The sequence below is a fragment of the Pinus tabuliformis genome, chromosome 4_2 (genome assembly GCF_031772625.1).
Source record: "Pinus tabuliformis cultivar Carrire ecotype Pingquan chromosome 4_2, CPIR1, whole genome shotgun sequence".
NCBI lineage: Eukaryota > Viridiplantae > Streptophyta > Pinopsida > Pinales > Pinaceae > Pinus > Pinus tabuliformis.
The window spans coordinates 893,754,526-893,770,296 of NC_142304.1; the positions used below are offsets into that span (position 1 = coordinate 893,754,526).

Sequence of the window (15,771 nt, forward strand, 5' to 3'; positions counted from 1 at the left end):
AGTTTCTAGTACAAAGAGGGGCAGTTCGACAAACGGACTTCAGTCCAAGGCCAAGAATACATAGCAGAGAGGCAAAACAACATCAAGGAGAGATGGCACAGCTCCAGAAAGGGTGACGCAAAGGATGGATGGCTGACGCAATCACTTAGAGGTTCGCTGGGGTTTCTGTGAGGTAGATCGAGCAACAGTTTAGTAGATCGATTTATGAGCCGGGAAGGCTCACTGGGAGGGTGGTGCAGCTCCTAGAGGAGGTGACGCAATTCCAGCGCAGAGCTTGGAGCAGCCATCATTGCACAGCACTGGGGAGAACGCAATCACTTGTGGGGTTTGTTCATCTAGTCGCTGGATTCGCCAAAATATCTGTCTCCAGATAGAGGTACTTCTGTCTAGTTTAGTCTCTTTTGGGTGAGCTGGATTTGGCAACCTAGTTGTATTCAGAAATATGCTTAATAATAAAACCATCATATCTATTGCACCAGTTTTCCCACACTGGGTTTTTTCGGGGACGTTTAGTCCAAAAATAAGCATGTCCTTTGTCTGGTTGTCTCATTTATTTTTCAGTACTTGATCTGTATATTGGTGTAGGCTGCAGTGTATTTGCATTAATATTTTCTCAATATTCCTTTAAATAGCTTGTTAAAATGAAGAATACAAGTAGGTAATGCAAATCAGATTACTACAGTAGGATTTCTGGTTTGTTAGATTCATAAATTTTCACATGGTATCAAATGGATTGCAGATCAAGGAGGACTGAAGCCATTGGCGAAAGGACAGAGGAAATATGTGTGAAGACAGTTGTCTTGAGAGACAACGCAGTTTCTAGCCGAGAGAGCAAAGAAGGGGTGACGTAGTCACCAAGGGAGACTCACACAGAGCCTGCGTTAGCTTGATTGGGTAACGTTGTTGATGCAGAGGGCAACACAGTGGTTGTTGGGCTAGCGCAGAGACTATTGAGTCTCGCTTTTCCGGTTTTTGTGGCTAGAGGTGCAATGCAAATTTCATCTGGAGTTGTTGGTGCGGTGTTGATTCTGTTGGTGCAGAAAGTACCTGGTGGGGCAGAAGCAAAGTAGAGGGAATCAATTCCTCAGAAGATTTCTTGCCAAAAAATCTAGATCCGGTGTTGAGCAGCAGCAAAGAGAGATCAGAGAGGGGTGGTTCGGCAGTGGTTGGCAGAAGGATTTCCTTGAAGGAAATCGAAATTCAGAGGAGGCTTGTTCCTTAGAGGATTTCTAGCGCCAAAGAAATCCAGATCCGAGTTTTGTTGGGGTAGCAGCAAACGAGGAAGAAGAGAACCAGTTTGACATTCATTTGAGTAGAAATGGTCGTTAACAGACTGAGGGATCAGGACAGGTTGGATGGAGCATCCAACTTCGTCATCTGTAAGGCCAAGATCCTGGCAGTTTTGGATAAAAATCGCATCAAGGATTATGCCTTGAGGACAGTTATTCTTCCGATTGATGTTGATCCTCTCAAGAAGTACGAGGAGGCTCAAGCAAAAGCAAAGAGCATGATCTTGGATGGGGTCAAGGATCATGTGATCCCACATATTGCTAAGAAAGACACAGCAACGGAAATGTGGGAGGCCTTGACCACATTGTACGAGGGAACTTTTGTTCAGCAGAAGATGTTTCTTGCGAGTTAGCTGAGACAATTTTAGATGCAAAAGGGAGAAAAAATCGATCCCTTCCTTCTCAGGTTTCAAAGGATCCATGACCAACTAACTTCCATAGGGACTACACCAGATCCTGAATTTATGGTCAGGACCACCCTCAATGCAGTCACTGAAGACTATGAAACCTTTGTCCAAAGCATCTTAGGCAGAGCTTCTCTTCCCAATTGGGAGGAGATGTGGGCAGCTCTTCGACAGGAAGAGATCAGACAATTGACCAAGGCAGGAAGTAGCAGCAAAAGGGATCAAAATCAAGGAGGAAGAGGAGGATGCGGCTCTCGCAAAAGCGGGATAGCAAGGGCAACGGAAACGAAAGAAGAAGGACATATCCAAAGTCAAATGCTTCAGATATGGAGAAATGGGTCATTTCGCCATGCAGTGCCCTCGGAAGAAGGGCAAAGAGGAGAAGTCTGACTCAAAGGCTGCTCCAGCGCAAGCTGACAAAGAGGACGATGATGATTGTGCCACGAGTGCTCATGCACCTCTAGAGAAGAGGTGGGGCGATATTGAGTTGTAGTCGGGAGGACTACAATAGGGGGCAGGATCCTTGAAGTGTCCAAACTCTTGGATCACATACGGCTACGGTAGCCCTTAATGACAGTAGCAGACTGACGGGAGTCGGTGCGAGGGATGATGGAGCAACAGTGGCAGAGTTAGAGTGCCAAAGTCTGAAGCAGCGCAGTAGAGTGTTGCAGCAGTATGAAAGGCACAGAGCAGATACAACAGTTGCGCAGTAGCATCAGAGGGTCAACACAGATTAGCAGCAGATGTAGCTTCAGTGTCAAGGGACATCCAGACTAACCAGCATGTCAGCTTTTCGGTAGCTTTTCAGTTGCTCACTTCTCAGCAACTGTGGTGCAGTGCAGCAGTTAGCAGTGGCAGTGCTATGGGCAACATGATGTAGCATATTGCGATGGACTTGTAGTACAGATACAGCAGTGACAGTGGCAGTGTCATGGGCAACAGTACAACTTGCAGCAACGCAGTGGATGAAGGGCAGCAGGCTGAGCATCAACAGCGCAAAGGACCAATGACGTGGATCAGTGTGATACTTCTGTTGGGAAGTATTGCTAGAGTACTTCCTCGCTAAAAGAGAGTCTTGATTTTTGGGTAACATCAGATGTTCTCTAGCTCCAAAATTTTGTGGAGGGGCTATAACACATGAGATCTCCAAGACCCAGAAATCGTTTGGTGAAATTCCACCCAGATTGTATTTTATTAAAATAATTGATATTTTTAATGGGGTTCCTAAGTCTAAAATTAGGAAAATTAAAATATTAATGGGTATTGATGAAAATATGGGTGAGAAGCTTCTAAGAGATGAGGATCAAGTCTAATTTAATCTTAGCCGTTGATTAGAGATTAAATCACGATCGTTGATTTTTCAACATGAAAAGTATAAGGGAAGGCTTGGGGTCAGTTGGAGAGCGCACACACACAGAGCAGCACTTGAGCTAATTTGAAATTCTGAGGTGTGGTTTGCTGTGAATTTCAGAGTAAGTTTCTAGTGCAGAGAGGGGCAGTTCAGCAGATGGACCTTAGTCCAAGGCCAAGAATACCAAGCAGAGAGGCAGAGTAGCATCAGGAATAGACAGTGCAACTCCAGAAAGGGTGACACGGAGGCTAGAGGGTTGACGCAAAGGCTAGAGGCAGCGCCAGGGTTTCTGTGAGGCAGATCGAGCAGCAGTTCAGCAAATCGATTTCTGAGTCGGGAAGGCTCACTAGGAGGGTGACGCAACTCCTAGAGGAGGTGACGCAGTTCCAGCACAGAGCTTAGAGCAGCCATCGCTGCACAGCATTGGGGACAGCGCAATCACCTGTGGGGTTTGTTCATCTAGTTGCTGGATTCGACAAAATATCTGTCTCCGGATAGAGGTACTTCGGCCGAGTTTATTCTTTGTTAGGTGAGTCGTATTTGGTACCCTAGTTATATTCAGAAATATGCTTAATAATAAAACCCTTATATCTGTTGCACTAGTTTTCCCACACTGGGTTTTTCTGGGGATGTTTAGTCCAAAAATAAGTGTGTCCTTTGTGTGGTTGTCTCGTTTATTTTTCGGTACTTGATTTGTATATTGGTGTAGGCTGTAGTGTATTTGCATTAATATTTTTTGAATATTTCTAAAAATAACTTGTCAAAATGAAGAATACAAGTAGGTAATGCAAATCAGTTTACTGCAGTAGGATTTCTAGTTTGTTAGATTCAAAAAATTTTCACAAGAAGTAGTGAGAGAGGGCGGAGATAGTGAGGCTGGACGAAGTTTTTCCAATTCGGACGAGTACATTGCAGAGAGGCAGTGCAAAGGCCTCTTGGGGAGATTTTTGTTTTGCTGGTGAGAAGGAGAAATTTTGAGCCAAAAGCTGGGCAGAGGGTCTGAAGGCAAAGAGTATCAGTTTCCCAGACAACAGCTGACGAGACAGTGAGAGGAGACACAGTTCTGAGCTTGTGCGATGCAATAACGGTGTAGGCTGACGTAGTGACTATGCAGAGGGAGCAAGGAGCAACTCAACTCGAGCTGAGGTCAGTGTTGGATCACCTGTGGAGTTAGAAATTTTTCTCACTAGTTATTATTGACAATTATTTCTCTGTTTGGATTGCTAGTTAAAGCATCCATAGATTGTACTCAGATTTTCACTACTGCATAATATCAAAACCCTCAGTCGCTGCACTGGTTTTCCCGAGTTGTGTTTTTCCGAGGACCAAGTCCAAAAATAATGGTGTCATATTGTGTATGTATATCTATTTCTTCCAACGTTTTGTTTATTCCGCAGTATTTGTTTTGTGAAGGTTGCAGTGTATTTGTTTCGATAGTTGTCGTAGCACACAGCAAATAATTTGTTTAATTATATTAACAAATAGAAGAAATAACATCAGTTGCTGCAATAGGATTTGGAGTTAGCCGAATTTTCACATGGTATCAGAGCACAAATTGTAAGTCGGAGAGCTCAGTAGCAGAAGGGAAGAGGAATTTCATAGCTCTGAATAAGCATCAGTTCGAAACCCTCAAATGAGGCGCAGTTTCTTGGCCAGGAGGGTCAATTTCTTGAGGAAAAATTGGTTTCTCTAAGAGAACGACAGAGAAATTGGATTTCTCTGGTTTGAGGATTACCAAAAGCAGAAAGAGCAGCCAATATTTTCCTTGCAGAGCAGATCTCTAGCTGCACACAGTATTTTGTAGCAGTTACTAGTGCAAAATAGCATCAGGAGGAAGAAAGAGCACACACTAAGGGGAACTTTCCTTAAGGGACTTCTAGCTTCAGAAGTTCAATTTTCTCTTACAGATCAGTAGTCGTTGTGAGCAGATTTACTCACTCCAACAGGGAGTGTGTAGAGCCTAGCAGCAACTAAGCAAAAGAGAAGTGCTGGATTTCGACTTATTTTAATGAGATGGACACTGTCGGACTACGAGATCATGACAGTTTGGACGATGCTTCCAACTATGTCATCTGGAAGGCAAGGATATCCTTCCTTCTGGATGAATATGGCCTGAAGCCATTCATAGATGCAATGGTAGCTATCCCCACTAGATGGGTTGAGGAAAATTCCTCACTAGTGTTTTGCCAGTATTTTTCTCTGTAGGGTTGCCAGATTTCAGCGTCCAGTTGTACTCAGAATTCTCACTACTGCATAATAATAAAACCCTCAACAATGGCACCGATTTTCCCAAGTTGGGTTTTTCAAAGGACTTATGTCCAAAAATAATTCTGTTAATTGTATGTGTGTGTGCTAGCATTTCGTAGCATTTTTTTCGCAGAATTTTATTTGTGAAGGTTGCAATGTATTTATTTCAATATTTGTCATAGCAGATAAATTGTTAATTAATTAACAATTAGGAGAAATAATATCAATTACTGCAATAGGATTTCAATTTGGAATTTTCAAATGGTATCAGTGTGCAGTTGATCAGTCGAAGAGCTCATAAGCAAAAAGAAGGAATTTTGCTACTCAATGTGGGCAGCAAGCCAAAATTCCCAAGGGTAGTGTAGTTGATCAGTCAAAGAGCTTAGAAGCGAAAAGAAGGAATTTTGCTGCTCAGTGTGGGCAGGGCAGCTGGCCAAAATTCCCAAGGGCAACACAGTCTTTTTGCTAGAAGGCCGAGTTACTTGAGGAAGACCAATTTTTCAGACAGGGGCAGAAAAATCTGATCCTTCCAGATTGAGTGATTCCAGAGGCAGAGGGAGCAGCGCATATTTTTGTTGAGCAGATCTCTAGCTGGATGAAGAGGTTTTTGCAATAGTTCGCTAAAGTAGAGCCAATGTCAGGGTGGAAGAGAGAAGAGCAAACACACAGGGGAAATTTTCTTCAGGGAGCTTCTAGTCTCAAGAAGTTCGATTTTTCCTTGCAGATCGGTAGTAGTTGTGAGCAGATATTCTCACTCCAGAAGGGAGTGCGAATAGTAGAACAACAGCCAAGCAAAAGGAAAGGGGAAGTTTTCGACAGTTCGTTTAGATGGCCACTGCGGGGATTCGTGATCAAGACCAGTTGGATGGACCTTCCAACTACATCATCTAGAAGGCAAGGATGTCCTTCCTTCTAGATGAATATGGCCTGAAAACCTATACTGATGCAATAGCAGTGATTTCTTGGGACACAGATCAACAGAAAGAGTACAAGAAGGAGATGGCACATGTGAAACAGTTGATCCTAGATGGAGTTCGGGATCATGTTGTTTCACATATAGCTGGCAAAGATATTGCCAAGCAAATGTGGGATGCTCTCTCCACGTTGTATCAGGGAACTTTCGAGCAGCTGAAGATGTACCTAGAGAAGAAGTTGAGACTCATCCGGATGCAAAAAGGCAAACTTCAAAGGCATAGACCCCTTCCTTACCAAGATTCAGAAGGTATGAGACTAGTTGTTAGTTGTTGGGGCAGTGCTTCAACCCACAGAGCTAGTGCGATTGCCACTCAACAGTGTCTCAAAGGAATGGCAGGTCTTTGTCCAAAGCATATTGGGCAAAGATAGGATGCCAAACTGGGATAGAATGTGGGCCAATTTGTAGCAGGAGGAGTTGAGACGATTTTTGTTAAAGAGCTTCATCAGTGGCAACAGCAACAGATCAAAGACGATGAAGGAAGAGGAGAATGTGGCCCTCGCATCAAAGGGTCCCAGTCAGGGACAGGGGGAGTAGAGAAAGAAGGACCTGTCAAAGGTCAAGTGCTTCAGGTGTGGTAAGCTCGGTCACTGCAGTACCCAGTGTCCTCTCAGGAAGAAGGACAAGGAGGAGAAGCAAGACGATCAGGCAGCTTCAGCAAAGATTGATAGGCTTTCCTCTAGGCTAGAGGAAGACTTAGCGATGTTTGTCGATATACCTCCAGGAGCGAGGTGGGGTGACTTGGTGTTGTAGCCCTAGAGCGCCACAGATGGGCAGGATCCTTAAGGTGTCCACCTCATGGATCATTACCTAGCTACGAGGGCCTACAGTATTCGGTAGCGGCATGGATCAGTGACAGTTGATACAGTTAGAGACTGAGTGACAGATGCAGAGACTAGTAGCAGACAGATGTTGCTTACTCACTTTGGAGCTACAGGGCGGGCATACCTAGATACCCTCAGAAACATGAACTTATGAGCTACAGGCACTACCCTTCATGAACTGATGAGTGGAGCGAGTTCATGCCCCAGCTTGCCCACCACTACCTTGCCTAGCATCCTTGTTAGTTCCAGCTTTCCTTCACCCGGTTCTAGATATAGTCCCTGCAGTATATCCTGCAGCTAAGGTATCAGCTAAGGTGGTCAAAACAGTCCGAGCGGATTCATTCAGGTGCAAATCCAATTCCAGCGCAAGATCCATAGCTACCAGTTATAGATTGAGATCCTGCAGCATACAAGCTAGTATTTTAGCCAGATTGAGACCCAGCATCAGTATAAGTTGCTCGGGGTCCTTATTGCTCGGGAGATAAGTTCAATAGCGCAGTGTAGAGTTGGCAGCAGTGCAGTTGGCACAGTGCAGAATCAATAGCAATGCAGATCCTTCAGTGACAGTGCAGATGCTAGTAGCAGTCAAGACTTGGGAGACAAATGCATCATACTAATCACAGTTGATTCAGTATTTTGGATGCTTTTCAGTTCCATATGTTGCAATTACAACGACAATAGATGAGAGGGAGTTGCAGTACAGATGCAGTGTTAGCAGCAATATGGCAGTGTCAGCTGCAGCACAGATACATCGTATATCAGATTTGCGCAGTGGTTGGTGGGGAGTGCAGCCAGACATCAGTAGCGTGACAAGAGATGATGCAAAGACAGGGTGTTGTGGCAGGGTGTGCAGCACTAGAACACATTCCTCGCTAAGAGGTAGTGTTAGTTTTTGTAGCATCGTATGTGCTCTAGCCACGAAATTTGTTGGAGAAGCTAGAATACATGAGATCTCCAAAACCCATAAATCGTTTCTAGAAATTCCGCCTAGAAGTGTCTCAATTAGATTATTAATCGATTTTTAAATATTTCCTAAGTCTAAACTTATGGAATATGGTTAATTAATCAGTATTAATTGAGATAAGGTGAGAATAATCTAGAAACTCACACAGATCGATCCAGAGATGATCCTAGCCATTGATTAAGTTTTAATCTTGGTCGTTGGTGCTCCAACAGTGGATTATAAGAAGAGATCGATGTGGTGATGGAGAAGACACTTGAGCAGTTTCATTTCTTGGCAGATCGATTTCCAAAGTAGCAGCAACCAGTGGTTGGAGAGAGCTAGAGATCGAAGCAGTGAGGGGCAGAGATAGTGAGGATGGAGGAAGTATTCCAGATCCAGCGAGTGCATTTGCAGAGAGGCAGAAGAGCCACAAAGAAGTTGATGCAGGGGCAGCGTAGCAGCTTCTAGAGGTAAGTTCGATTTGCTGAAAGGGAGAGACATCTTCAATTCCAGAGGTCAGGAAGGAGTCCCAGAGTGCTGGAGAAGCATCTTTCCAACCAGCAGAGGGCGAAACGACTTCATCAGAGATCAGTCAGAGGCTTGACGTCAAGGAGGTTGCGCAGAGCAGCACAGAGGTTGATGCAGAGGGTCAGAGGGTTGAGTTTTTGAAGGCAAGTTGTGCTGGGAGATTGCCTATGGGGTGAGGAAAATTCCTCGCTAGATTTTTGCCAGTATTTTTCTCTGTAGGATTGCTAGATTTCGGCATCCAGTTGTACTCAGAATTTCTCATTGTTGTATAACAATAAAAACCCTTAGTTGTTGCACTGGTTTTCCCAAGTTGGGTTTTCCCAAGGACTTTTGTCCAAAAACAATTGTGTTAATTTTATGTGTGTGTGCTAGCATTTCTCAACTTCCATCGTTTTATTTTTCCGCGGAATGTTATTTGTGAAGGTTGTGGTGTATTTATTTCGATATTTGTCGTAGAAGATAAATTGTTAATTAATTAAGAATTAGGAGAAATAATATCAGTGGCTGCAATAGGATTCCAATTTTGAATTTTCACAAGTTGTAGGTATCTCAGTGATATTTGGTTAATATGATGACAATTTATTTATGACAGTATCAGATCATCTCCGTGTTTAGTCCCAAAGGGAGATGACCCTTGAGTCCAGATGATCAACATCTTGAGATTAGAAGAGATGATGAGGACTTCCTTGTCAAGAGAAGTATATTGATAGATATTTGGCATGATGATTCACACTAAAGCAGTTGAGAGAGATTCCTTCAAATTTAGATTTTGATGATGATCTTGTAGTCAGACATATTCTTGCAACATGAGAAAGATAAACCCTGGATATGTATTGGGATATCTACATGAAATTAGTAATCATGAACTGAGACACACTATCGGAAACTTAATGGATACACCGATGTTGACTAAGACTGAAAATGTTGTTGATAGGAAAAACACATCTAGATGTTGTTGTAGCTTGAGATTTGCCGTGATTTCCATGATGAAACAAAAATAGAAGTCTATTGATTTGAGTATGACCGAGGTGGAGCAAATTGATGCTACCATGGCTAGCTGCGAAGCAATGTGATTGTGAGAGTTGTTTGAGCATGTGTTAGACATGTTAGGGACATGACGAGGATATACTGCAATAATATGAGTCGGATTTGACTTCCAGAGAATCTCGTGTTTCATGACCAATCTAGGTATTTTTAGTTTAGATATCACTATGGTGAAGAGGGAGCAGTGGAACTATGATATTGATTTGTTGTGGAATTGATGCAGTAAGGCTTCAACAGATGAGCTAGTTGTTGACATTCTCACCAGCCGTTAGCGAAAGGGAAGTTCTTGGTCTTTAGAGAGCAGCTTGGACTAGTGGATGTGACCCTCTGGGACAAGGTCACAGTTGATCGAGAACACTGAGCTATGCTCTTCCCCCCTATTTGAGCTCCTAGGGAGAGGAATTGATTCAGAGAGCTCCTGGGGTTGAGGGAACTCTGAACAATAAGATAGACTGTGATCCTTAGCTTCCATGGTAAGTAGTATCCTGCTTATTGTCACTGCAGGGTGTGTGTGATCCTTGTCACTTATGGCAAGTAGAGTTATCGTCCCCTACCATTAAGTCTAGGACTTGACAGAGTATACCCTAGTATGCATCCTACCCACAAGTTGGGCTTGTATGGATTGCCACCCATCTGGAAAATGGGTGAGGAAACTTGAGATAGTCTGTTATCCTTACCATTTGTGGTAAGTGGTATCCTACTCAAGTGATGGGATGCATGTGTTCTACCATTGACTCTTGAGGGTCAAGATGGGAAGATCAACAGGCAATAAGGTACACTGTGATCCTTACCTCTCATGGTAAGGCATATCCTGCCTATTGTCAAACAATAGGATAGACTGTGACCCTTTCATATCATGGTAAGTGGTATCCTGCCTATTGTCGATCAGATATATAGGGTGGTAGATTAACCTCCCCTATTCTCTGTGGATATAGGGTGGTAGCAAGAGCTCCCCATGATGATTCTTCTTCTTTAGATCGTGACATCATTGTTCAGTTGATGATCGGAGGAAACAAGTTTAGACAAGATGTGATGTAGCTACGATAAAGGTCATGAAACTTGACTTGGAGACTTGTAGGGCTTGGAAGATCTAATCGATCTCCCCTACCGTTGGTTGTGGATTATTCTTCTATGAGATGAGATGAGATATGATGCATCAGACATGTAAATCCGAGATGAGACTTATGATGCAAATGGAAATTTCACCCAGGTTAAGAGGGAGTCTTGAAATTTGAGCAGCTTTGAGATGAATTTCCCCAAAGGGAAACCCTGCTTCCCCAAGGAGATCCCAACTGTCCCAAAGGATATCCATCCTGTCCCAAAGAAGAATTAAACATTGGGTAAGGAAATATTAATATGTGGGAAATATGTTTTAAGAGCAAAATTTGGATTTTTATGTTTCACTCCAAGATTTCAAGGTCAGCTTCATACTTTGATATCCTAATCTTCATAGGAAACATTTACCAGACATTTTTCCAGGCTTTTTTGTACCAAAAATGTTTCTTGTATGAAAACGAACTACAAGTCAAACATTTTGGCTAAATAGAACCTAATCATCTTGCACCTGACTTGAATAAGCTATTTCTTGTGCCACCTCCACCAAAGGATATCTTAAAATTAAGCATTAAAGAGGATTGCAAGATCCATTTGGGGATTTATCTCTACCTATTACCTCCCCTAAAAGCTCTCACTATTTATGTTTGAAATACTTCAAATGAGCAACAAAATCTTTCTGAAAGTTTAATGAGCTGCCGACATATGCAGTGTCTTTTTGGGACAAGTAAATGAATTTCAATTTTAATGTTACAATCTCATTCATTGATCAGCATGAAAGATCTCCAAAAGCCTCAGATGCGATATTGAGATTTTGTGCAAATTGGTTGCACCTATTGAGATGTCCAACACAGACCAACCAAGTGAGATCTCCACCACAGATACCATATTAAGATTTTGTGCAAAGTGATTGCACCTATTGAGATGTCCAACACAGACCAACCAAGTGTCTGTTGACATTAGGTTGCCCTCAAGCAGAAATAGAGATCATATGCTCATGCAGAAAGAAAAGTATGTAAAGAATTCAGAGAAAAAGACAGCATACTTTTAAAGATATATAAGGAATATAATTTCCAAAGGAACTTTGAACTCAAGCAAAAAATCTGAAGAATTACTAATGACTTTATGCATACCTTCCGGATGGAAGAAAATCACCAATCGCAAAGACAACGGCAAAAGCTGCAATCGCAACTCCAATTCCAATCTGTTTGACATTCAAAATATCGACATGCCATACAGTGTTCAGCTGCCATGTCAATCCACCTAGTTTTATTTGAGAACCTGCGAATTGAAAATATGTTTCTCATTCTATAATAACAACCATAAATGCCACTATCACTGCAACACTCACTTTAGCACCAAGTCCAAGCGAAATCTTCTCTGAACTGGAAACTGGAGCATCATAGTCAATAGGTTGATATTTCTTCTTCTCTTCAAACTCCTTTTTCTCAAGTGCAGACCTGCAAAATTCACCTAAGCCATGAAGAAAAAATATAATCTTGCAGATTGATAAATCATATATACTGCTGATTTGAAAACTATTTATCCTTTCATTATATACAATAGTACAATCAACAGTATCAAGAACAAAAAGAGGTAATTTAAACCTGTGTTTCTCAGCACATTTACAAAAACGAAACCACTCATAGCACATAAACGAAGTCCTAACATATAGAGTTCACAAATAAATACCTCAAGATCAATGGACTTGTATGGAAGAAAAACAAGTTTTAATCCACTAGGAACATTCATCTACTTGCTATTCAATGAGTAACATGCACAAATTTCCAATCTAACAATATTTTCAATGATATTCAATAATTAGGGAAACAGAAGAACTAGCTAGTTGCAAGATTTCCACACATTAGACATTATTACAAGAAAAAATTCAACAAAAGTACTTTCTAGATAGCAAGACATATATCCATTCTAAGATCAAGATAGCGGCTCCAAGAAAGAACAAGATTTCAACTCCCAAAAATATCGAAATGCATCAAAAGAGCTCCAATAGACATCCAAAGAAAAGTGTGAAATTCTCAAGAGAGAGATATCCAAGTGTGATGATGATGTTTGATACAAATGAGGCTTAACTCTATTTATATGAGCCTCTAAGAGTTCGAATTAGCCTAAGATGCCCCTAAAATAATTTAATGTGCAAAATAACATAACTTTGGTGACAAGCCCCAAATAGCTCATAAAGTGTAAGATAAGCCATCCAAAGGAAGCCAAAATGATGAAACAATGGTGTAGGAGGGCCGTTAGAAGGCCTAATTGAGTCCTCAAAGTGCCATGATGAAGAACAGGGCAACATCATGTGGTGCTCCAAAGTAGCTCTGGGGCAGAAGTAGTGGTCTCATGGGTCTCTTGGTGTAAAATAAGCCTTTAGACTACTCCAAATGAGGGCACAAAAGATTGTGTTTGCCCTCCTGTTGACCACAATTTTTTCAGTAGTCCAAGAAAGCAGTGTACAAGGAAGTCGAGATATTTTTTCAAAAGATCAAAGTCATCAGTCAGCATGAATGTCATTGTAAACCCAGAATCCAATTTCCCGACTGCTCCTGCGAATCCAAACCCCGATTGCTTCCCAAGGAACAGGTATCCGACCCTACTGTAGGCACATGCGAACTATTGGCGGAGTCTTGTGCTCCATTGGTTGAACCGCTAGCCCCATAGCCTGACAACGTCTACTTAATGTTGAAATTCTCTCTGTCCTTGAACCTCAGGGTGTCGAAGATGATGTCTATGGCAGCCGTTATGTCGTTTTTTGCCAGGTTGAGGGCTCGAATTATCATGTCGGAGGCTTCAGAGCCAAGAACCGCCCGCATTGTTTCCAGGATTGTCTCATTGGCTTTGATACTGCCCATCTCATAACAACGACAAAACAAATAGTCCATTGTCAAGAAATAGTAGGGATACTTTGCATACCGCGAGCTTCGATTTTGGCTTGGCCTTTTAAATCTGCATTGCTCTGATCGGAAAATAAAAGAATAAAATAAACTTTGTGATCCTTGAATAGTAAAATGGCAGGCAGTACAGGGAAGATGATTATTTGACATTTTGAAAAATCTCGGGATGACGCACGTAGTGCCTCTCTAGACTCTCAAACTCTTGATAGCCTTTTTCCTAGCCTCCCGCACTTCACATTGCTTCTTTTTTCCTTCCGTTACCCGCTCAATAACAAATTTCTTGAAGTCCTCTTTACTGCCTTCTGTTAAAACTTCTTCTTGAACTAAATTGTCTATAAATTTCTCAACATCATTCACACACAACCGGAGGCTCTTTGGGGTACATGATTTGTACAACTGTGTCTTGCTCTATCTCATCCTCTTTGAAGGGTGGATAGAAGTAAGGTAAGCAATATTCATATTTCTTGATACGCTCTTGTTTCAATTGATTCAATGAAGCTCTACACTGCATACATTGCAAGGTATAAATTCGAGTCTTCAAATGCTCAACATGAAGAGGCCTATCATAGAATGGTACATAAGGAACCTAATCCATCTTCATTTCCTTCATTGGCACTATAGTTTCACCCTCCATTTGAACAGAATTGATGCCAGTCTTATCAGACGGAGGAAATGATGAAACAACAGCGACAATGACTGGTATGTGGACCACTTTTAATTGTTTTTCAAAAGGTACAAGTTGAGGTTCTGTATAGCCAAAAAGATAAACATTCTTCCCATAAAGTAGCCCACCTTCTTCAAGAGCCTTCTCCAAGTTTGAAAAATCCCACTGGATCTTGTAAAGAGTATCCAGCTTATCCCACTCAGTGCCAACGGGAAATGCAGCTTGCCACAAATCATCCATATTTCTCCTATGAGGGATAATCTCAGCGGCGTAGCAGCAAATTGGACTTTTTTCAGGACCGTGAGCTGAGAAGTGAGGCGCGGGTTGTGGCCAATCCTATCCCCATATTCCTCATTCACATCAAGATCAGCTTTATCTAAATCTTCATCTTGATTTGTATAAGCTTCATCGGGATCATCATCTAGATCTGCATTAGCTTCATCTTCAACATTATAATTATCTAATGCTTCACCTTGTTTTGTTCCTTCACTGTCACTATCGTCTTCCTCTGCATAACTTTTCTTTAGACATGTTGAAAATTCTGCACATGATTTTTCTAATCGCTGAAATGCTTCTTGAATTTTAGTAAACTGTTCAACGCATTCAGGACGTGAACATAATGGCACATTATGCGGCGAACAACGCTCAAAGACTTCCATCATTATATTGTGCGCCATGGCTCTGATACCACTGAAACATAAAAACTGCTACTGAAGCAAGAAAACTGATAGCTTGGAGACTTGAATGTAAAAATACACAAAAGGTATTTTGTAATAATAATTTATTAATATATATAAAATGTATAAGTGATATGAATGTTACAATGAGGCCCTGCTTTTACACCTAAGCAGGTGACCTTTCATGATTAGGCATGTCTTTTAGACATGCCTTTTCAGTTAACTAATGACTTCTTAACATAATCGCTACTTGATTACTTAGTATTTATATAATTCATATTTATTTATTTTGTTATGAAATGTATTATATTCATAACATCTATTATAAATGATGTTAGTACGACCATTTAATTATGTAACAACACCTATGTAAGCCTCTGATTTTGGAAAAGGATTTTATCCTAGGAGGTTTTTTAACCTCCCCGAATTATGTGTGTTTGTAAACACGCCTAATCAATGGATTTTTTCTTCCAGCTATAACCCCAAAGCTAGGGTGGCATTTGTTGACAAGGTCTTAGATGAGTTCTAGTGTTTATCGAGTCTATTGTAAGTGTTTATGAATAATTTTAGTGCACGGTCTCTCGTAATCAAAACACCATGGCTAAATTATTTCATTGTAAACACACTTAGTTCATACTAGGTCATATTGTGTCGTAGAATTAGGTAATGTCTTGAGGGTCTGGTCTAAATGTGTATTTCCCCTTCTAAGGATTGAAATTAATTGTAATATTTTGACGTAAAAATACTTTAGTGCATGGTCCCTCGCAGTCAGACACCATGACTAAAATATTTGACAGTGGAAAAAAAATTAAATCCCCTCTAGAGTGAATTAATTAATTTTTCTAGCAAAATTAAATAAAAAACCTAA

At 41.4% G+C, this 15,771-nt stretch overlaps 1 protein-coding gene and 1 pseudogene across 2 annotated transcripts in view; both read right to left on the reverse strand.

Annotated features, from left to right (window-relative positions):
- The window catches only part of LOC149172579 (uncharacterized), a 405,339-nt gene that overhangs the window by 260,648 nt on the left and 128,920 nt on the right, over positions 1-15,771 (reverse strand). For both annotated transcript variants that reach the window (XM_089427744.1, XM_089427743.1), the window contains exons 6-7: positions 12,008-12,116; positions 11,790-11,860 (exon numbers count right to left, since the gene is read on the reverse strand). In XM_089427744.1, coding sequence (XP_089283870.1) covers positions 11,790-11,860; positions 12,008-12,116 — 180 coding nt within the window. The remainder of the gene's footprint in view (positions 1-11,789; positions 11,861-12,007; positions 12,117-15,771) is intronic.
- Positions 13,749-14,903, reverse strand: LOC149172580 (protein HEAT INTOLERANT 4 pseudogene; annotated as a pseudogene).